General features: G+C 31.0%; 1 protein-coding gene across 1 annotated transcript; it reads right to left on the bottom strand.

Moving 5' to 3' along the window:
- On the bottom strand, positions 1–23666 carry LOC148603797 (phosphatidylinositol 5-phosphate 4-kinase type-2 alpha-like). The gene is made up of 9 exons (XM_088551665.1): positions 23393–23666; positions 20235–20332; positions 10634–10730; positions 10031–10180; positions 8075–8221; positions 6698–6736; positions 5430–5543; positions 3994–4258; positions 1–3366 (listed from the first exon to the last, which is right to left on the bottom strand). The coding sequence occupies exons 1-9, from the start codon at positions 23501–23503 to the stop codon at positions 3182–3184; spliced, it is 1206 nt and encodes a 401-aa protein (XP_088407791.1). The 5' UTR covers positions 23504–23666; the 3' UTR covers positions 1–3181.
- Positions 23667–23919: the final 253 nt, after the last annotated feature.

The raw sequence follows: 23919 nt of genomic DNA on the forward strand, positions 1-23919 counted from the left end.
AAATTTGATGAGCCCATCATTTATTCATTAACATAATATTTTATAAACCTGTTATTTTATTCAATGGAAACATGTGGTAAACATTGATTATAACAGGATGGTGTCAACTGAAGACCCAAGCAGTGGATAGCAAGAATAAAATAAATTATATGGAAACCACTAGTAACTTTAAAATAAAGACAAATAACTTTTTGAACTGTTCATTATTTAGTTGATTTGTTAAGAAATATTGTGTCATCTATTTATAATACAGAAAAACCTCAGTTCTGACATCATAATGAGTAAACATTACATTGGAAAAATCAAATTGGTGGGATAAAATAAATTTTGTGCCACCCATATCATAGGATGTCTGGTTTCTACATGGAAAGTCTTTTACAAGTAAGTTCACAATAATAAATATTGTTTATACAACACTGCATGTTAATACATACGAATTTATACTTGTAGCTAAGAGCTGGTTATTATTGTGCATGAAGAAAACTGTACACTGTACGTAAGAATTTTTAATAGTAATATATTAACTTCCCCTATATGAATTCAGGTCAGACCAAGTTTTGAGAGCTAAGATGATATGCAGAATAACACATTGAATCAGTAAATATTTCCTCCTTTCCTCTTCATTAACCAGTCTAACTCAGTAAATAATTCCTCCCTTTGCTCTTCATTAACCAGTCTAACTTTGGAAATCAACAGGTGAGCATGCCAACATGAAACAGATAGTTATATGGTATAACATGTCGATGTAAAGGCAAAAACATTGTCATTTATGGTGATTTAGCCATTTTTCAAGAAAAGCATAATATATACAAAAGTAAAATGCAATGTCATGATAAAGCAGCCTTACATTTAGTCTAGAGTAAGAAGCAGGATAAACCTTCTACATTTGATAATATACATATAAACCAATAAAAACTCTCATTATGTGATAAATAGGGCTTCTTTGTGAGCAATCATTTACCTCAAAATATGGTGGTTTTCTCCTAGCAAAACTTATTTGAAAGACAAGCAAAATTTCTCAAATAACAGCTTAATCCAGACTATTCAATTCCCAATTGTCTAATTTCCCCCCAAAACCTTCAGGACACAACAAAATATGAATAAACCATAATTGATAAATCCTAGTATCTACATAGGATAAAAATCATCTTGTTAGCACATGGAGCCATTCAGTTGAAAATATTGATATATTTGATAGTATACAGGAATCTATTTATTATAGACACTGTAAATCAAACAAAATTAGCTGAAGTATATTTTTTATAATTAGAAAATATGTCACATTATTTTATAATCATTTTTAATGTTATATTTATTTAGCTAAGTTATTGATGGAATTAATAAAGGACTACTAGTATGCAGCACACATTTGAAGCTGATAAACACAAAGTTCACATAACCATCTCTATTGATGATCTCAATATAGTTTCTGATAGGAGATATTTACCTTTCACACTTAATTTTAAATATTTGCACATTTAGCAGTGAAAACAAAGCCATTTGATTATATTTGGGTGAATTTCTAGCAGTAGTATAGGGAGATATAAAAATGCATGACATATAGTTCTCTATGAAGATAAAATGCAAATGTCTATTTGTAGTATAACATGTATAAATAATGTAAGAATACTTATTTGTCTGGTCCTTGGTTAAATCGTACTAAAAGCATCTTTATTAATGAATAGATTCAATGATTGTAAATTGTGAACCAATTGAATAAATTTTAAAAAATCAAATTTCATACATCATTAAAATTTTCTTATAAGTGACTAAGTAACTGCAATGAACCAATCAAATTTTCACCTTCATAAATGGTAGGCATTTTTTTTTCTTCAATATAACAAAAACAAAATAACAAAATTGAAATAACAGAAGATTCCATTCAATACTGAATTTATATGGTATACATTATTCTAAAATATTTTATTTTCCTCTCATTTTATGTAAAGATGTTATGTATATGATGCTCTGACAGAACTGTAACAAATCAGTGTAACTAGTCATAGATGAATTTGATAGTATATAAAAACTAATCATCAATCATTCACCAACTTGTCATTAACCCATTAAAATGATCTGGTTAACTGAAAGGGCAGATACAGAAATTTTGAATAGGGGCAAGGGGGACAACCCCAAGAAAATGAACTATTAACACAATGTAATTACTTAAGAGGTTCATTTTAATGGATAGTGCTGATTTTTTGTCTCTTAAATCACATAACATGACAACATTATGGTTCACTAATTTCAAACGTTTCATTTCTAGAATAAATGCAGATATGAACATGAACAAAATTGAATATTTGATTTTTATAATTTGTATTTAGAATTTTTAGTGAATCATCTCCAATCAAACCAGGGGTTTATTGACCTGTCATAGGTCAGAAGGTCAAAGGTCATTTATATGTCAAATAGTTGCACAGATCTGTTCATTGACCATTCCAAGCATGGTGATGTGTCAAGTTGAAAGGTAAAGTGAATAAACCCATCCCAAAACAAAAACTAGATGGTATAAAGGTGCAGAAAAATGCTGATTTTTTAAAGAAAATAAATAGTTATAAAAAAGTCCTGATATACTTTTTCTGAGTAAATGTGATAACCCAAAAATAATGAGCAAATTTTTAGGAATTCTTAAATTGGATTCTAAATCTTTATTTTATGATTCCACCTCTTCACATTGCGTGTCTGAAATTTTGTGTTCGTAATAAAAATATGATAAATTATCATGTAATTTTTTATAACTACTAAAAATTCATAAGACTAGATTTCTCAATGGATTTCATTTGTGTTATGCACATCTGATCAAGCTATTTTATGATAATAAAATACCAGCATCTGTGCAAAAGTTAGCAATTTCTTCTATAATGTAGTCCAAATTTTACTGATATTGCATGCAATAGTACCTATTCATTAAGCTAAACTGTGTACTTAAAAACCTTAGGCTTTCAATTTATACCTGAGGAAAATTACTACACAAGGAAAGATAAACCAATACTGCTCTCCTCATTCCACATATTATCCTGTGTATATTTCACTAGTACTTATTAGGGCTAGTAGCTAAAGGCACAGACAGACTGAGGAAAGCAATTTGTAAAATTTACCAGGGTGCAATCTGTAAATTTGTGGGGTGTACAGTGTTACATTATATAAATATTCTGTTATGATACATATAAGTAGGTGGTCACTCAATACATTTACTGACAAAGTCAAGAAACCGTCGTGCATACTGTTCAGGTTTAACAGTAGAAATGTCAGCATTAGCTCCATGTTTCATTGTCTTTGCAGCAGCAGCTGTACGTTTCTTCACACCGTATTTCGTTAAAATGTCTATCATTGCTAAAAAGTATATTTCTCTTCTGGGACAATCTGAAATAAATAACAGTAATATTTATACAATGTATCAATGAAATCTGATAATGCATAAAAATGAAATTCTTTTTTTCTCACAAAAATCCATACATAAGTCTAAGCAGTGTTCCAGGATTTTTTTATTCCGGTTTTCAGTGGAAAACTTTAGATGAAGATTAACTTTCCTACAATTAAAGACTTCTTTCCCAAATTCACAAATCCTTTCAGAAAATTCTAGTTTTCTACTTGCCAAAGGTAAGTTGGACATAATAACCAACTTTCCCAAACTACGTGCTTCAATTTATCTTTTTCTTACAAGTTTTTTAAGAGAAGTTTACACCTCATTCTTATCAGATGCTTATAATATACTGGTTTACAGTTACAGCGAGAAATAAAGTTAACGATATGTTACTGAACATAATATCAGGGAACAGGGATGGTCTCCCTAGGACAACTGATGAGGAAATCTATACATTCTATAATTTCATAGGTATTTTAATATTTCTTTGATACAGAAAAAGTTCACCAGGTGACTGTTATCTAATCAAGGTTAGACAAACTCTATTCCATGAAATCAACAATATTACTTACTGTAACCCAATTTTTCTGCAAGAAAGTAGATTAGTATTACAAACTTCAACTTACCAGCATTACATTTAATGGCAAATCTCTCAATACTCGTGTCTATGTCACCATTAAATGGTTGATGTTGAGGTTGTGGACTATCAGGGGGAGTTGGTACACCACCAACGCCATTTATATCTTCTTCTATGCCATTTTCTTCTTCACTACTATTTTCTTCCATTTCTCTAGCTCTATGAACCATTTCAGCAGTCTCCATTTCAGCTCGGTCACAGTCATGTATACCCACTAACAGGCTGTAGTCCATTAAATGAAGGCTAGTCAGGAACTATAAAAAATAAACATTATGTCAGTAACTGTCAATAAATAAACATTGTGTGTAACTGTCAATAAATAAACATCATGTCAGAAACTGTCAAGAAACAAATACTATGTTAAAATGTCTGAAAAATATTTTTAAAAAATTATTTACAAACAAATTGGACAAACTTGATGAGAACAACAACTTTTCCTTTATAAAAAATGTAAAACCTCCATAAAAAGAGACTCTTATTTACTGTTTAAAGACTTTTCAAATGGGAAAATATCTTCGAATCAACAACCATAGTCTTGAAATAGATAAAGGTCTATGGAAAAATTGTGGAGTTATTGAAGATGAAGCTCATTTTATATTAAAATGTAAAGTAAATCAGAATAAGAAAGGATATAAAATTAGATCTTATAACTTTCACAAAGAGTCTGGATGAACAAATATTAGTATATACTTCCTTCATCCTGTTTCCTTTGACATGACATGTTCATTTTTTTCATACTTGTTTTGTTTATACACACAATTCTTGCTTTGTTGTGTTTTTTTGTAATGTTTTGTTATTTGATTTGATTGTTAAAATCGTCGGAAGCCTGGAAGTAAATTCTAGATCTACACTTCTAAAATGTCAAAAATGGTTAACACTTGTAATTAATGACCCTTGTTGATGTTATTAACTCTATTCAAATGTCAAATCTCAAACCAACTATACAGCAACGTCCTACATAAGTAGGTGCTCTGAACAAACATGAATGGCATTACTCTCTGAAGTGACATGATTTGGCAATGATGTATCGAGTTAGGAAGTTCAAGAAACTGTTAGAACTTTTGACAGAAACACAGTGTGATACAGGAAGTCTCTAATATTTCAGTTGATTGAGACACCAGTAATTTAACAACATTACAGTACATTATCAACAACTGTTTGTTTGAGTACAAATAGCTCTGTCCCTTATATCATCTTATCTGTAGTACAAATAGCTCTGTCCCTTATATCATCTTATCTGTAGTACAAATAGCTTTGTCCCTTATATCATCTGTTATATTTCAAAATTTTTATTCAAACCAGGATTTATTGTAAGTGTTTTCTATCTGATTCTATCAAAGTCTTGTTTTGGACTTCAAAAAGTGAAAACAAAACTTAGTGATCATATAAAAAGGAGCTTACAAGTTAAATATAAAGTTTGAATACCTCAGCATCTTTAGTAATAATTGCCATTATTTTTTCCTTAGCATCTTTCCCCAAGTAAATAGTAGCCTCCTCATTTATAAAGTCATTATCTTTGAAGGTTGGTAAATCCTTTGTCTACAATAAAATAAAAAAAACATCATAAGAAAAGGACATCTAATTGGACATTGAATGATACCCAACCACCTTGCAATTTTTTTTTTTCAGTTTTTCGGGTAAAAACAATTTTAATAACCCATAACATTTGTGTAAAAAATCTGATCAACCTGAAATTTAACCTTGACCAGTATTTATGATATCAAAAAGGAACTTACATCCATATAAATAAACAATTGATAAAAATTCCATAGACATTGCTGAGTGTGTGTGTCTTTTTTAATTACATTACAAAAACAGATAATCACCACATCCTCTTCATTTATAATATGACTTTAAGTCCCATAACTCAAAAAAAAATATTATATATTGTATTTTGGTGTGTATAATGCCCTTATTTTTACATAGAAATCATTTCCAGAGCATGGGGTGTGAAATGTTACTGTAAGAATGTTTGTCTAATCATCCTTTAGTACATCTTCAAGTATTGAAATTTTAAATGATATTTTCTTCAAATCATGTTTACATATCTTAATAACATGTTTCAGACAAAGGTCGTCAAATATTTCTTTCTTATAAACACAGAGAATAAAATGAAACAACTAAAAAACAAAAAGTAACAAAGTCTTTTTTTTTGTCAAATCCTCCTTATTTAATGCTTTTGCAGTTGAAAATGATTAATTTGAAACTTATGTTGATTTTTTCTAACAATTTTCTTCCTTAAAAGTATGTTTTAAAACGAAAGAATACGAAATTTGAGTAACAACCAAATCAAAAATTTCTGATTTTCCCCAACTTTTGATTTTGTTTTATAAGCCATTTCATACATCCTGTGTCAATATCATCATGCTACTGATTTTTACATATGTTTCAGTAAGAAGTTAAGTTTCTTTCCTTCACATTTTTGCAGACTACTGGACCAAGGTTAATACAAAGATTGACAGATTAAGTGCATAATATCAATCTTATGTCTTACAAAAGTCTATTGCAATCTACATGTATGTCTAAAAAAACCTTTTTTTCACCTTTTGACCTTCAAAATTGTACTGTGTACAACACATCAATGCATAGTATACACACAAAAATACTGTAAATTATCCACACAGTAATTTTCTGAATCAACAGTTATTAATATATATTGTGATTCTACTTTTAAATGATAACTTTTTACATACTTTTTCTTTATCACTAGCAGCTCTGTCAACAGTTGATCCCTGAAAATGTAGCATATGGCTGATTAAAATAAAGATAAAAAAGTATTGAACTCATAATCATAGACCGTGAAGGGAGATATTAAATGGTACCAACTGGAAAAATCAGGGATAAACTGGAAAGGAACAAATTAGCCATGTTCCTGACTTTAAAATTGAAATGGTACATGTAGATTATACCAGGTTTTGTGACTAGCCCAAACTCCTTCTAAAGCTTGAAATTATTAATAGGGGAAGGATGCCACTACCTTCAACATTAAAGGGTTACAGCAGCTAAAGATTTGATATGTGACAGTTGTAGCTTAAAGAAATTAATGGAACAAACATTAGAACATCAAGCCTGTTAGTACTACTGTAAATGTTTTAATTTTTGTGGTGTACTAATTTTCGCTATTCATGGTGGACAGAAAACTGCTAAAAATTGTACCCGCAAAACTAATTTTTACACTTATAAAACACTTATCATTTTTTAAAACCATGAAAATTGATACCCACGAATTTGACCACACGACAGAATCAGGAATATTAGCAACCGTTACAATTAATATGTTTACAGTATTTTATGGCCAATCTGAACCTTTGGTCATATTTTATGAGAACAATTATTAAATTCCTGAATCATGTGATTTATAATATAGATAAAAGAACAGCATTCCAATGTCCCCCACAAAAAAAAAAAAAAAAGTGAGGAAAACTTTAAATTCACTGAAATTTTCTAAGTTCAAGGACCATAACTTCCATAAAAATCAATCAACCATAATCAAAGTTCAACTTAATCAGTAACTTCTCATAGTAAGACTACATACAAAATCTAAAATAAATTGATGAAAGCATTACAAAATGAAGTGTGGAAAACTTTAAATTCACTGAAATTTTCGTAAATATCAATCCACCCTAACCAATGTTGAACTAAATCTGTAACTTCTCATAGTTAGACTACATACAAAATACAAAATCAATTGGTAAAAGCATTACAAAAAAAGTGCAGAAAAAGGGACGGACGGACAGACGCCCAGCACTTCCAAGTCCCCTTGTGACGCGTCTCAGGGGGCAAAAATGGAGAGATTCACAATATGTAGAGCGTAAGTTGAAATAAAAATTTGTAGAAACAATGAAGAATCTATAACAGTATGCATCTCTGGAACATACACATGCATGTGACACAGTAAACTCTATATGCATGATACCTGTTGATAGGGGAGGGGAGGGGTGCTAAGAAAGTTATTTACTATTTAAAGTACATTTATTTGAAATAATAGAATTTTTTTTTGTATTAACCTATATTGTAACATATGATTTTATTTGCACTATATTGCATTAATACCAGTATTTTATACTTACCTTCAAATCATATTTTTTATGTACATTTAATCTGGGACTGAAGACATTACGCATCACAATTAGGTAATGTTCCACATCATTTACAGTGATTCGATACATGCCAAGGTAATGGGGTAATAATGTCTGGGCATGTGTTTCTACAATGTACTGAAAAAGATGACATTGTTAATATAAAGTTTCAAAGTATAATCAGATATTCACATTCTTAAATGATTTGTTTTTGTTTTCAGCATACATCGAAAGTGATCATATTTTGCCAGGTTTTCTTCAGGAATTGGATTCAGAAAAAAAAGAATGAATATGGTAAAACATAACAAATGCACCAGTGTAAAACCTACTGCAAAATAGTGAATACTTTCAGAGAACACCAAAAGGTCTTCTGGGAAAGAATACTCTGTTAAGTAAGCTCTGGAAGGTCCCAACAACAAAAATAAAATCCACAGTAACTAAACCATAACAGTTCTCCTAAATCAAACTAAAAAGTAATATAACTACACAAAGACACATTAATGACCAACATCTCCAGACAGGTGGATAAAACCTGCAGTGGGATTAAACAAGAGGGAGAATTGTACAACAAGTCTCCCTTCCCCTGTGATGAGTATATAGGAATCAAGAAGAAGAAGAATTATGATCAATAAAGGGATAACCAAAAGTTCTGCAGAAAACGTAGTTTTTGTTTTTCAAAACTACTTATTATTTTTTTTATTTTATTTTAATTTTTTTTATTTTAAATTTAGAAAATTTTATTAAATTAAACTTGAACAGCTGAACTGCATTGGCTCAAACTCCAAAGATCATATGATAAATGTCTTCATTATTTCTGAAGAGCAGAAACCTATTTCTAAAATTTTCCTGACTGGTCAAAGTACAACTTGACAGTTAGAAAATGCTCATTTCTTTTTTTTTCAGCTATTTGATTACAAGAGAATACCAACTGATTGATTTTTTAATAACAAAATTAATATCAAATTTTGTCATTTCATAATTTCAGTTATATACAATCCAATTTCATTCTGCCAACTTCTAGTTGTTCATAAACTTAACCAGCACTCATAAACTTTAAACATTGTAATTAGCTAGTAATGACAAACTAAACTTTAAACATTGTAATTAGCTAGTAATGACTAACTCCTTACCTATTCTTACAATGAATGACTTTACATTATGATAAGTCATAAAGAGATTCTATGATATGGATGGCACATGGTAAATTTTATCTTACAGAATTTTTTGTTCTAATGTAATGTTTGTATCATATATATGATGAATAAAACAAAAAAAAATTTAATTGGCAATGGATGGCTCAATAATTATACTGTTCTCTAACAACTTAACCAAATTTTGCTCAAATTAAAGAGTCATCTCCCTTTTTCAAGAAATTTCAATGCTTTCTATGTAATTTATTTCTCTTATATCATTGCATTTAATCCAAAACCAACATTTAACTTTGAGAAGGATGCATATGTTATATGAAATTGGGGGAAAATTTTCATGAAAACAAACCACTGCCTGGTTTTTTGTATGAACGCCTTCTTAATAGTTTGCTGTCTATGCCACTTAACGAAGGTAATTTACTACAGCTTATAATTATTATCAACAAGACCAATAACACCTGAGTTTGTATTTTCAGAAATTAGTGTCTGAGAAAACAAATTTTCTGTACTGAAGAAGTTGATACATACAAATTTGCAACAAAAAAAAAAACAGTTGTTAGAACATTTTTAAAAAGTTTTAAAACAAGAGAAGTGACTATTATTATATCTATGTAATTGGTTGCATTAAATTAATTCATGGTTAAACACAGAGTCTTCAGATATAACCTATACAAATTTAATGATGACTAATTGTCAACAACACCTACAACATGGTATCTTACCTTATTTATACAGTAACTCAAATTTCAAAATGACCGTGTATTTCAATATTTATAGTATGCCCATATTTCAGAGTTACCTGATGATACTGTTTCAGAATGTGATGCATTTGTTCCACTTCTTCACTGACTAGACTTTTAATGAAAAACTTTTTATCATGAGACATAAACATTCTAGCTCCACTTCTTCCAGCTGAATCAATCTCATCTGGTTGTTTGGTCAACGAATTCTGAAATGAAATAAAAAAATGTACATTAACAATGTAACTGACTGTGGTACATGTAGAAAGTGCCCATCTATGACTCAGCTTGTAGTCTTAAAGGATTGAGTCGTCGACGAAGGACTACAAAAATGGGCAGCCAAAAAGACAAGACAGAATTTTTCAAACATGAGCTAATGAACTATAAATCATAAGGTATTAATTTTTATTGTTACATTTATGAATGTGTTTAATTTTATTGTAATTTTTTGGTAAAAAAAGTTCTATCCACCATTCCCTTCATCATTCACATTAGTATGTGTAAAGCTCCAGGAAATGGTTTTAATTCTGCCATTTTAAAAAGTTCCCATGTTTTCACAGAAAGATTTTTAGATCAAACATGATATACATGTACTAGTATATAAAAGATTAATTCAATTTACAGCTTTTGAGTACAAATTTGTAAGCTTTTTACTAGCCTACCATATAATCATGGTCATCTATTCCAAATCTCTCGCGTAGATTTCTGAACACAAGCGGGCAATACTCTTTAACTTTGTAGTGACTAGGCATGATATCTCTGAAAAAAAGTCAAGAGAATTTATAGTGAACATTGGGATGTAAATTGTATATATGAAACAGAACAGTGTACAACAAACCTAATACATAGTCTGTTCTCTACAGTCTCTTATAGGGCTTGCTAAATCTCATTCTAGATTCTGTTTGATGTTTGATCTGCAATTTCTACTGTTGAAAGCATTAAAAACTGAAGACCAATTTGTATTGAGTTAACTACTTCCTGGTAAATCAGTCTGATGCATAGTTAACAGAATTTTCTATTTGTAGTCAAACAGCAACTTACATGAATTACAGAGTAGACTAGAATTATTTCATATCATGTTTAGGCATAAATCTTTTCATTGACAAGATTGTAGTCTACTTTTGATGCTTTTTAAGGGGAATTAGGGCACTTTTCTCCTAAAATCACAGGGTCGTGTGATGAGACTTACAAGTCTTATACCTACCTATAAAAACCCTTCAACTTATGACCTAAATTACCTAATAATATTTGCATCCTGGGAGGGAGATTGTTTTTAGTTACAATAAGACATTAAATATAGTTGTATGTAATAAAAAGCAATTGATGGTTCAAACATTGATATAAACAGAGGAAAATACAAATCGTCAATCTATCATGTTGTAAACTTAATTTGATACAGAAAGTGCATAGTACTGCCTTGGAAAGAAGTTGAAACAAGCTACATATCCCTCTTAAAAAACTTGAAAAGTCTTGTGAAGTGTACCTTCCTCCCTTTAAATCTAAGCAGAATCTCTTATTGTACAAACTGGTCATGAAAGTTGTACACTCTATTTGTTTTCATCTAATTAATCAATACTAATGATTTATCAGTAACCTGCAATTTATTCCTCCGACTTCGTTGTCATATATTTTTTGAATATTTATCGAACATGACAGGATATTCAAAAATATGTAAAAACATTGGAAGTGACTGTGACATCAACTGATCTTCTTTCGAGTTTTGAATGAAAATAACCTCTCACAAGCCAACAGTGTATAGTCCTACTGCAATATTTTTGTGCAAAAAGACATCCAAAAGCAAATATACATTAAAATAATTTCAAATGCACCTTGTCTCTACAGTTTGGATTGACAGACTTCACCGTAAGAACTTGTTGCCCCTGATGAAGGTAATGGGCATAACTCTATATATTTTTAGGCATTTTATTTGTATCTTATTTGTACTTAGTTTCCTTTTACATTTTAAAGATTCAAGATTTTATTTAGAAAAGCTCAGGCACAGTGTGCAACATGAGCAAACAAACGTAACAACATACAACATATCAAACATACAAAGACAAAGACAAAGTGACATATATATATGGAAGAAAAGAAACATAGCGGACAGGAGTAAATCACTTGTAGGCAAAAAGTTTTCCGAGTCCTTTCAAAAATAAAGATACATTTTTCAAAAGATTAGTGTGACACAAAGAGAACATACCCGCCATTTTGACAATACTACAGTTTTGCACATAACAATTTGGGATATATCTATTTCGTAATGTTATTATTTCTTGGTTGTTACAAACAAAAAGGTAGTGGTATTCGTCACCAACAACATCTAACGAACATTTTGTACATTTTCTATTTTCTCTATCTATGTGATACCAACGTCCAGTTTCAACAGGTATACGAAAATTACTAAGTCGAAACTTCGTAATGTAAATTCTATGTTTTTGTTCAAGTCTTAATAAGTATGGTTCTATGCAAAATTCTTGTTTAAATAAAGAGTAAAAATATCCTCTTGATGATACACATATCTGTGAACGCCAATGTTGTACAAATTGATCTATCAAAATCTGTTTTATATGAAACTTGATCATTTTAACCTCAACTTGCATCTGGTATCCAAATATAAAGCTTAGTCCTGCATTGTCAAACATAGATTCAATATTCTTAACAAACATAATCTGACTTTGACCTCTAATATACAAGTTATATAATAATCTATAAATCTTGGATGACAACTTTTCTGTGGACATCAATCTGCTCCAAAAACATAATGCTCTACATTTTATATTGATGTCCAGGGCGTATCTACCCGTCTCTCCATAAACCAAAAAATTTGGAATAGATATTCTCACACCCAAAATTCTTTTCAAAAATTGTAAATGTACTTTTTCTATATTATTGTTCTTCCCAGTCCCCCAAATTTCACTTCCGTAAAGTAAAATAGGGGCTACTAAAGAGTCAAAAATTTTTAACTGTAAATCAATTGGCAAATTAAGATTTCTGATCTTATAATAGACTGCATATAAAGCCTTTTGAGCTTGCTCTACTAACTTCTTTTTGGTGTGAACGAAATTACAATTATATTGAAATAAAATTCCCAAGTAGGAGTAGCAGTCTATATATTCTAGATCATGACCATCAAACAATAATGGCGCTGCAGGACGAGACTTTCTCTTAGAAAAAATAACAACTTTTGTTTTACGTTGGTTAACTTCGAGTTTCCATAGTTTACAATACTCATTGAACACATTTAAAACTTTTTGCATGCCATCATACGTTTCTGAAAACAGTAATGTATCGTCAGCATATAACAAAAAAAACATCTTCATAAACTCATCTATATGCTGGGCCAAAAGATCATCTATAGTTTGTAAAGATGAAACATCATGATTATCAAAAAAGCTTTCCAAATCATTCAGGAAAATTGAAAAAAGAAAGGGAGACAAATTTTCTCCTTGGCGAACGCCTATAGAACAATTAAAGAAATCAGAGCATTCGTCATCTTTTCTAACACGTGATTTTACGTTTTGGTACATATTTTTTATAACAGAAAAACACTTTCCATTTATACCAGACCTTAACATTTTTGTCCACAATCCACTTCTGCTGACTTTATCAAAAGCTTTGCTAAAATCAAAAAATGTACAAAACAGCTTCTTTTTATGTAAAAAATAAAGTTCTATAAATGAGTTTAAAATGAAAATATTATCTAAAGTCGAATGGTTCCTCCGAAAACCGGCTTGTACTGGTGAAATCAGGTTAATTTCATCTGCAAATGAGGTAAGTCTATTATTCAAAATGCTCGTAAAAACTTTACTAAAACAGCTTAATAAACTTATCGGTCTATAGTTCGACGGATCTTGTACATCACCCTTATTCTTATAAATAGGTTGTATCATGCCTAAAGTCCAACTTTCTGGAACTATACCGGTATCAAAAATAACGTTACACATGTGGGAAGCAATATATGAAGGGTATTTTTTAAGTACTCATTCCTGATACAATCGATTCCCATAGCCTTGTTATTAGGCAAATTCTTAATGACCTTTTCTATCTCTGACGCATCAATAGGACAGTTAAGTATGCGGTCAGCAAGATCGCGTTCGCGGAATTCATCGTTATCTGGATCTAGATCATTATCAACTTCGTCTTCTGATGAGTTGATATTTTTAAAATAATCGTATAGTTCATCTAGCGGAACTTTTACATCCTATTTACTAGCATTAGTGCATCGCTTAAATATTTCCCAAAATTTCTTCGGATTATTCTTCGAGGCTTCTCTTTTAAATGTGGCTTTTGTACACATATTTACTGTTTTTATTTTACGCTAAATGAGCCACTTCACAACATAAATTATTTTTTATACAAAATAGACACAAAGAGATCCAACCAATCAAAAACTATAAGAAAAAGGATTTAAATTATTAACAAATATGGTTCAACTTTTATATCACTACTTCCTGTTAAAGATAATGCATTGTACTCTTTAATTGTTTAAACACACATGAATCATTTATTATCATTATAATACATGTACATTTATAATAAGTACAGCAGGAAGTCCCTATCCTCTTCCTTAAACAAATGTAATATGGTATAATGTACATGCTATTTAATACAGGATGATAACATCACACATTCTTATTGCATACTATTAAAACAATCCCTATAACATATATGTAATTTAGTTTTGTCATAAGACTTTTATAGAAAATCTTCAATTGTTAGTATTTTTATTTTTTTAAATAGAGAAGGCTTTCTACTTGAGATATGTAGAGAATTAATTTTTGGATGCATTCTGAAAAAAAAATCAATAACTTGGGTATTCAAGAGAAAATCAATCTCAGCCTTTCTAACTAAAAATAAGGGTTTTTTTTCTACTTTCACTCTTATTTTTGCAGAACTTTTTTATATTAATAATACTGTAACTTTTCTCAAAATTAAATTAGCAGTGTCAGCACATAGTGTTACCCTGTACTCTGGACGAAAAATTGTTATTATTTGTAAACAAACAAGAGGCACCCAGGAGCCTGAATCGGTCACCTCGTTAAATTTTTGCCTTTCAAGGGCAATAACTCTACCAAGGAGTTTTCCAACAATTTTGACTCCATTTGATTCATTGAAGACTTTTGTAAGCCTTATAATAACGATCATTTCAGGAATTGAAAGCTATTAGCTAAACCTAAATGGATTTGGAGATGTATGCAAAAATCTGCTGTCTGACCCCATTGTTCTATTTTTAGAAATGGCAGCCATGTTTTTTAACCAATCAACTAGAGGCTCAACAGAGCCTGAATCACTCACCTGGTTAACCATTTGCTATCTGAAAAACTTGAGGAATGATACAGGCTAAGTTAAAATCAACTAAAATTATTCATTTCACGACCTGAACCAGAATTTTGCTGAAGGCAACAATTTTTGAATTTTTTTTAAAAACCTGTCTTAGGTCCCCTAAGTTCCATTTTTAGTATAGGCAGCCATATCTATTCAAGGATTAAAAATCACAACAATCATTTTGAGCACAATACACTAAAGAACTATTATGCTTATTTTCATTTAATGATCTTAAATGGTTTTAGAGAAGAAGATTTTCAAAGTTGTACATGTAAAAAAAACAACAAAAATACTGTTTCAGGAGTCGCAACGCCTACATTTGTCAATGAATGGTTTTGAAAATTTCGGCATTGGCCCATCTCATGACGCTAAACAATTTTATCCAGGCCAGAAATTTGCTAAAGGCAACGGTTTTTGAGTTATTTGCAAAAATCTGCCATCTGACCCCTATGTTCTATTTTAGTAATGGCGGCCATGTTTTTTCATGAATCAACAATCCCAACATTCATTTTGTGTGGGATACCCTAAGGAACATAAATGCAAACTTTCATTGAATTCTGTGCAATGGATTTTGAGAGGAAGATTTTCAAAGTTGCACATGCGAAAAATGCAAAAAAAACTGTTTCAGGGGCCATAACTCCTACATCAGTTGTCCAATCATTTTGAAAATTTTGGCATAGGTCCATCTCATGATGCTGAACTATATTACCCATGCCAAAAATTTGCTGAAGGCAATGTTTTTGAGTTATTTGCAAAAAAAACTGCCATCTGACCCCTATGATCTATTTTTAGTAATGGCGGCCACGTTTTTTCATGGATCATAAATCCCAAAGGTCATTTTGTGCACAACACCCTAAGGAAAAATCATGCCAAGTTTAAATCCTGTCAGTCCAGTAGTTTTAGAAGGGAGGATTTTTTAAAATTTGTCCACAACGACGACCATGATGGATGCCAAGTGATGGCATAAGCTCATTTGGCCTTTGGCCAGGTGAGCTGAAAAATTCAAATGGTCATTTTGTTAAAGATACCCTACAAAACAAAAATATCAATTTTCATTGAATTTTGTAGAATAGCTTCTGAGAAGATTTTTTAAAGTAATAACACCAAAAATAGCAAAAAACGTCCAAATAGGACAATAACTCCAACATGGGTCAACAGGTTTTCACCAAATTTTGACTACAGACAGATCTCATCATACTAAATACTGTTATCCATGTCAGAATTTGGGTAAACCTAACCGTTTTGAGATATATATAAAAACCGGCTGTCTGACCCCCCCATTGTTCTATTTTAAGTAACGGCGGCCATGTTTTTTAACAGATCAAAAATCCAAACGGTGATTTTGTACAGGATACTCTAAGGAACAACTATCTTAAGTTTCATCCAAATCCATTCAGTAGTTTCAGAGATGAAGATGTTTGAAGAAATTGTTAATGACAACGACGACGGATGTCAAGTGATGGCAATAGCTTACATGGCCTATGGCCAGTTGAGCTAAAAATAAATAGTTGGAGAAGACAAAAATAAAGTGAACTACATGTACATATACATCTACACATTTCGACAAACAAAAACTCTGGAATTTGTATGACTAATTCATGTACCTAATCTAATGTTGTAGCAAGGTTGTACATACACATGTCTATCTAAGACTTACTTTTTATACAAAATATATAAACAAAGATTTATCTACTCTGATAAAACAAAACCCACTGTACAAAGAATTATATATGAACCTGTATACATGCAGCTTAAATTTGAACATATCTTTAGATGTTTGTAGAAACAGGCGGAAATATGTCGCACTAAATCACTTTAAATGTTAATGTTCATTGATCCTACAGTTACATTGTGTAATTTCAAGTCTGAGTCACTACATTTTAGTCCAATTTACTATTGAAGTATATTTCATACTTTTACGATAAAATCCAGAATTCCAAAAATAACTTGTCAAAAACCCTAAATCAATTACAGCCTTCCTTTTGAGGGTATGACCCCTTTTTTTGGCCCCACATTCCAAATCGGTTCAAGTCAACCCCAAAAATGAATCTGAACAATCTTATTGTAGTATGCCATATTTTGGTACAATTTCAATGAGATCAGAAAAATGCTTGTTTTTAAACCCCTTTTTAGCTGTTTGAATTCCTAAAAAGTTTAAGCCATAACCCTCAAAATCAATCCCAGCCTTTCTTTTGTAGTATGTCACCTTGCTGTACAATTTCAAAGAAATCCACAACAAAGACAAGTTATAAAATGTACAGATATCAGGAATACATGTACATGTATGCTTGTTTTTGGCCTCTTATTCTTAAACGTTTCAAATCACAACCCCCAAAACCAATCCAAGCCTTTTCTTTGTGGTACAGCACCAAGTAGAATAATTTCATAACAGTTCCAGAGGGGGTGTGCAGGGGATTAGCATCCTCCCTTTTCTATCGGAAAATTTATCCTTTTCATGAGTAAAATTGACAAAAAAATGGCAAATAATGTTTTAGCACCCCCTATTGCAGAGGACATTAGCCTGGCACCCCTCTTTTTGAAAGAGTCTGGATCCAACCCTGCACTATTATTCAAGTTGTTGTCCAGACAGAAAGTTTTTCCTGGCAACACCACCACCAACAACAATATGATACCATTATACAATGTACAACTACATATGCTTCTGTCAAAATATCAAATGACTGTGACAAGTTTTAACGAAAAAGTTGAAGGTGAACCAACCGACAGACACCATGATGACATGTACAACTACGAAATGTACCTTGTATACTGGTACAAGAACTGTCATTGATTTCTTACTGAATTACATTTATCTACAACAACATCAATGATACTACCATCTAAAATAAACTTGAGTGTTTGTCAGAATCAATATTACTATTAACTGACAGCAATGTATTTAATCAGATAACCTTGTCTAATTATCACCTTATATTAGCTGTATTGATGAATTCACTAGCTGATAACCAATATAATGTATAAACAATCAGTTATATCAATGTCTACACCAAGTCATTTATTCTGGTCTTTGAGTAAGATACACCTCCAAAAGAAAGAGCACACTTCAATGAGGTGTAAAATATTTGCACCAAAATCTGAACAGTATAAGATTACGAACAAATGTGTAGAGACCAATGAATAGACAGAATGATGGACAGACAGACAGACAGGCAGATTTTTAAATATCCCCGAAACTTCATATGTGTGGGGTATAATGAATCACTGAATGAATTTAAAAAATACTTGACTCATCACCTACTCAATAAAGACAAATGTCTCCATGGTATTGTTAGACAAATTACAAAATATATGGACATCTCCATAGGTTTTATCAATATCAACAGTTACCATATTGACTACTTATACGATGTTCATGAATTCCCAAGACAAACACTTGTCTATCAGATAATGTTACCAGAACAGTTCTAAAGGTTTTATTATTGTTTACAGAATTAGAAATTAATATTGTAGTAGCATGATAAAAGACAGTCATTAAAGTATTAACATCATACAAATTAATTAATGTTAATAGGAATTCTTCTGAAAACAAACTACTATTGAAAAATTCCATATTGAAAGTGCTGGTTACAATACAATTTACTTTTCAGTGTAAGTCTTTTTCCCACCAACAAATGTACAAGCATGTTTTTTATGCTAAACATATATTTATAGTACATTGATTATCATACAAAAATGTGCATGTACATGTATTCATGGGTTTAAATTATAATTGATATTTAAACAGAAAATAGGGTTAAGCTTAAATGACTAAAAGGTGTGGTTTGTTTTTTAAAGACATTACAAAGGTGTATTTGATTGTAGGCATGAGAAATAATTAAACAAAGATGGGTACAGTTAATCCTTAAATTTCTACACTTTAATCAAACAGATTATTTAAATTAATTCATATACATGTACTCCTTTTACATACATGCAGTGCATGTGTACACATCTTGAAGAATGTTCTACATAAAGGGTTCTAATCAGTGGATCACCAAGGCCACGCTTCTTTTGACAGTAAATTTGAAACAAATATTTAAGGTCACACCAATTTTGAAAGTAAATTTGAACTCCTGCAAACAAATAACATTTTAAGACCATGCCACTTTTGAAAGTATATTTGTTACCCTAATATTTAAAGCCAAGTACAGGTTTATATACTTTGACAACAGGGTAAGATCTTTATCACATTCCCTTTTGAATAGTAAAGTTAACTCTGCTTGTACAAACTGCTACTGTGGAAAGAGAAAATGTTAATACCCATCTGAACTGTAGCATAAAGAAGTAAGTGCAGTGCTCAAAATATTGAAATTTTCGTCTTCCATGAGAAAGCCAGGGAAGAAAATGAACACTCCCAAAATGGCAATAAACCAGCCAAACTTACAGGTATAACATTCCTTTGGTCACAATATAGATTTTATATGACAGGAGTAAATGAAAATTGGAATTCTCTAGCCTTGGCAATATGGGTTCATGTTAGCAGTCATCCCAATTCATAGACCGTCAATTTCTGAACCACAATATTTGAATTCTTTTTTGAAGTCTGGGAAATCTTCTACATTGACACTTTATTGAGAGCCTTTGAAATTTGCAAAAATTCTAGATGAACCCTCAGGCAGCTGACATGTACATGTATAACACATTTCAAAGGTACATGTAAGTACTGGTATACAGTGGACTGCAACTGACTCACTGTAATTTCGAATAAATACTTTAAATGATGAGAAAGCAAGCATATGATACATCAGTCATAATCTGAAAGTACATGTATCTGTAGTAAATCCAATCCAAATTTGAGGATCATTGTATTTGTAGGTGTAATTGTAAATTTATAGGAGACTGGAGTAAACAGATCCTTTTCTGCTCAATTTAGATGTAATTTAAGCACATGTATTAATATGTTAAACATACATTTTGTACATGTACATATATACTTACTTATTAAACATGTGGTTATCTACTTTCACTTTACTGAAAGCCTTAAAATCATCTGGCATTAACATAACTGGTACCTTGACATGATCCAACCCTGTAATCTGAAACAAATAACATAAAAATTGTCACCAAGACTATCAGACAGAAAACAGCCAACTGTAACACACTTTTCAAAATATACCACTTCGATGATAGCCATTCTGAATATTGATATTTTTGTAACCAGACCTGTTTACCACTGAACATTCCTTCCCAGTAAGTACTTTAAGTGAATCCAGAATTTGTTTCTGATACAAATGTATCATGTACAATGTATTTATACAAACAAAAAGACAAGAACAGTTTACTGAGAGTGATTTTGTAAGACAAATACGGGAATTGTGTTCTATGGTAAGTTCATTTAATATGGCTAGAGTCTGGACAATGACATCCATATATGTAGAATCATTGGTAAGACCAGAATTATGAATATCTAAAAAATATTCTGGCTGAAATGACCAACTTTGTTGACATGGATATAGATGATTGCACAAGTGCGGAGGTGCTGTTTTGTATATCAATGCGACATTGAGCTTAGTCCATCATAGGCATAGCATAAAAATCATATTATTTCTAAGATGAAGGTATTTTCAATAAACCATAAAAGGAGTATGTGAAAAGTCAGTAACTTGAGTAAATTGGTTTATTTTTGTCTACATGCATGTTTTATAGATACAAATGTAGTAAAGGCCTAAAAAAATTCTGTGTTTCCGGTAATATCTACTTCAAAATTAAAGTCAGTAGGTAGGGTTTTATCTTTTTCTTTTCTTTATTTACTATTTTTTAACCTCAACATAAAAGAGCAAGGTGATTCAAGTACATGTAAAAGATTAATGACAGAAACACTGAAAATTCATATTTTTTTAGCTTTTGTTTTTGTATACCATAAAAAATTAGGGTCGGCAAGGAAAAAACAGGGTTGGTCGGGAAACAGAAACACAGAATATTTTTTAGGCCCCTTGAAAAAAATCTAAATCATCCAATTTTCAGATTTTTTCAGTTCAAGAGTTGCATATACATGTATCTGTATTGATACATGCCATTAAATCATGTGAAGGTCAAATCATTTAATTATTTGAAAGTATGATCACAACAGGAACATAATGATAAGTAAAAAAATGTTAAAAACTGTTTTAGAAATGAAAATTGTACATACATGTACATTATACAGTAAATGTTACATTGTATGTTCTTATCTTTACATCAATTGGTTAACATAACAAGAAATGTTCAAGAGATAATTTTAAAGTATGTGAGCCAAAACTGTCTAAAATGAACTTCCAAAGGGGAAACAAATTATGGTAATAGAAGGCAAGTGGTCTTTACATACATGTAGTATGATATACAGAGTTACTATATATATCTATTCTTAGTAATCATAGTAATAGTCTCTTTAGAAAGGTTACTAAAAGGATACAGGTGGTTGCAGAATATGACTAGAATACACTATACACTGAACTACATGGGTTTTCAGAAAAAAAGTAGAAATGACTATGATATTTTAGCAACATATACATGCAGATTGGACACTTTCAAGACTGGTTGAAGTTAATGAATGGTATAATATGTACAGGCTTAGCCCTAGTTGTGAAATTTCTAGTGGTACAGGCTACATGTATAGTCAATTTTAGAAAATAGTTGGGTCTATAAGGCAATTTCACCCAAAAAGTGAATTCTCCTCTCAGAATGACACATTCTCAGTGATATTAACATTTGCAAAGTTCATTAAAGCGCATTTATTTTCTGTAAATACAAGAAGTGCCATCTTTACTACAATTTTAGAATGATAAAGTGAGGAAGACAGAGTAAAGGGTACGGTCTAAAATGTGTAAACCGTACCCGGCCCGTACCAACTCTTCCGCATACCCAAATACTACTTTGCCAATTTCTTCATTATTGCTTGATATTTCCAGATGAAATTTGGTACACATTTACAAAATGACATGATGTTTAGGCTAGAATTAATGATTTTTAAAATGTTTGTCGAAAAAATAGATTTTATTCAGTTTTCTGTTTTAAAAAGGTCTCAAATGTGTAACCCGAAATTCCCGTACCCAAAATCAAAGTCCAGTATTTTTTGTTATCTGTACTAATTTATGGCATATCTGACATTAAAAAGTCATAATATTATCAAAATTTTCATTGACAATAAATTAACATTGCATCAGACTCTGTTTATGATATTTTGTTTTTCATTCTGGATAAGATCTTATCCATTCTTTGCTAGTACAGGGATTGACGCCAGGTACAGTATGGAATTCAAGCTCAATCACTTCTTTTTTAAAACAATATCAAATCTTTCAAAACTTTATCCAAAGTCATAAGGTGAAGTTTTAACCTCTTTAATAATTTTAGAAAAATGTAAAATTTGGACAGGAAAGTGAGAAATAGTAAATAAATAGTTAGGTGTGGTAACTTCTGGTTACACATTTTATGCCTTTTGACTTCTGAAAACCGATGAAACAAGAAATATCAGAAAAAAATACATAATTTTTTTTCATTAGAAATGAACTGAAAAGGACTTTTCCACACCTCATGCAATTTTCACTTCTTAACACACAGTAAGAATGAATATTTTAGCAAAACAATAGTTGGGTACAGGGAAAAGTTGGTATGGGTATGGGTTACACATTTTAGACCCTACCAGAGTACAGGCAACAAGCACAGCTGTACACGTACCAACTGCAGAACAAATTAGCTCTGCAAATTTATAACAATTGTGACATTGTAATAAAGTAGTGAATTCAAAAGTATAGTTAACTGACTTTGCTAAAGAATTAATTCTTTAGCTGAATTGGTTTATTACAGGCCTGTGCTGTCACCGAGTGCTCTGATCCTTAGTGGCGAAAATGATTTTGTGAGGTACATTGTAAATCATCCTCTCTCATAACACAATGCAGATATAAAAAATATGTTCTGTGCAAAAGATAAAAAAATTATTTGCACATGATTAAGTAATCAAAACCTCGTGTAAACAAGTTACCAATTTACAGCAAGAGACTTACAGAGTGGTTCCAATTTGATCCACTGTGTAGTCACAACAACACCTCATGTATATAAATTAAGACTTTTTGATAAAAACATAAATCAATCTAACAAAGCTAACTCATTTTTTCACTAACCGTATAATTAATACCCCACATAAAGACACTAAGCTGAGGATCGTTAGCCCGAAATAGTTTAAGTTTCGGTGCCACAGCCTTGAATTTCGGCTTCACTTTGGCGTTTGCCATTGTGTCTGAAGTTCAAAATTATTTGTGTGCTACAAGGAACACTTCAGTAGTTTTCCGTCACGTTGACAGCAATTTTCCACAAATATTTGATGTTAATACATCATCTTGTTCGAGCTGAATCATTTCCATTCAACATCCAAAATGGCGATGAAAACAATATCCCGATAAGCACTTTTCCGCAAGGGGGGATAACCTTATCATAATTTGGAATAAAAAATTCCGCGAACTTTGAATTAAACTGTTAAAATGTTAATAGAAGATCCAAAATATTATTTAGCAAGAAAGAAGATATAATGAAGAATTGTGACAAAATAAAACATAAAATACAAAAGTTTAGTCAAGTATTCGAAAGGAGTAAATATTGTCACATGCAGAATTTTGTCCAATATTGTATTAGAGTGCATGGCAGTAAGGCT

Source organism: Perna viridis, chromosome 11, assembly GCF_037379345.1.
Source record: "Perna viridis isolate PV_CMFRI_1.1 ecotype Kerala chromosome 11, ASM3737934v1, whole genome shotgun sequence".
Classification (NCBI taxonomy): Eukaryota; Metazoa; Mollusca; class Bivalvia; order Mytilida; family Mytilidae; genus Perna; species Perna viridis.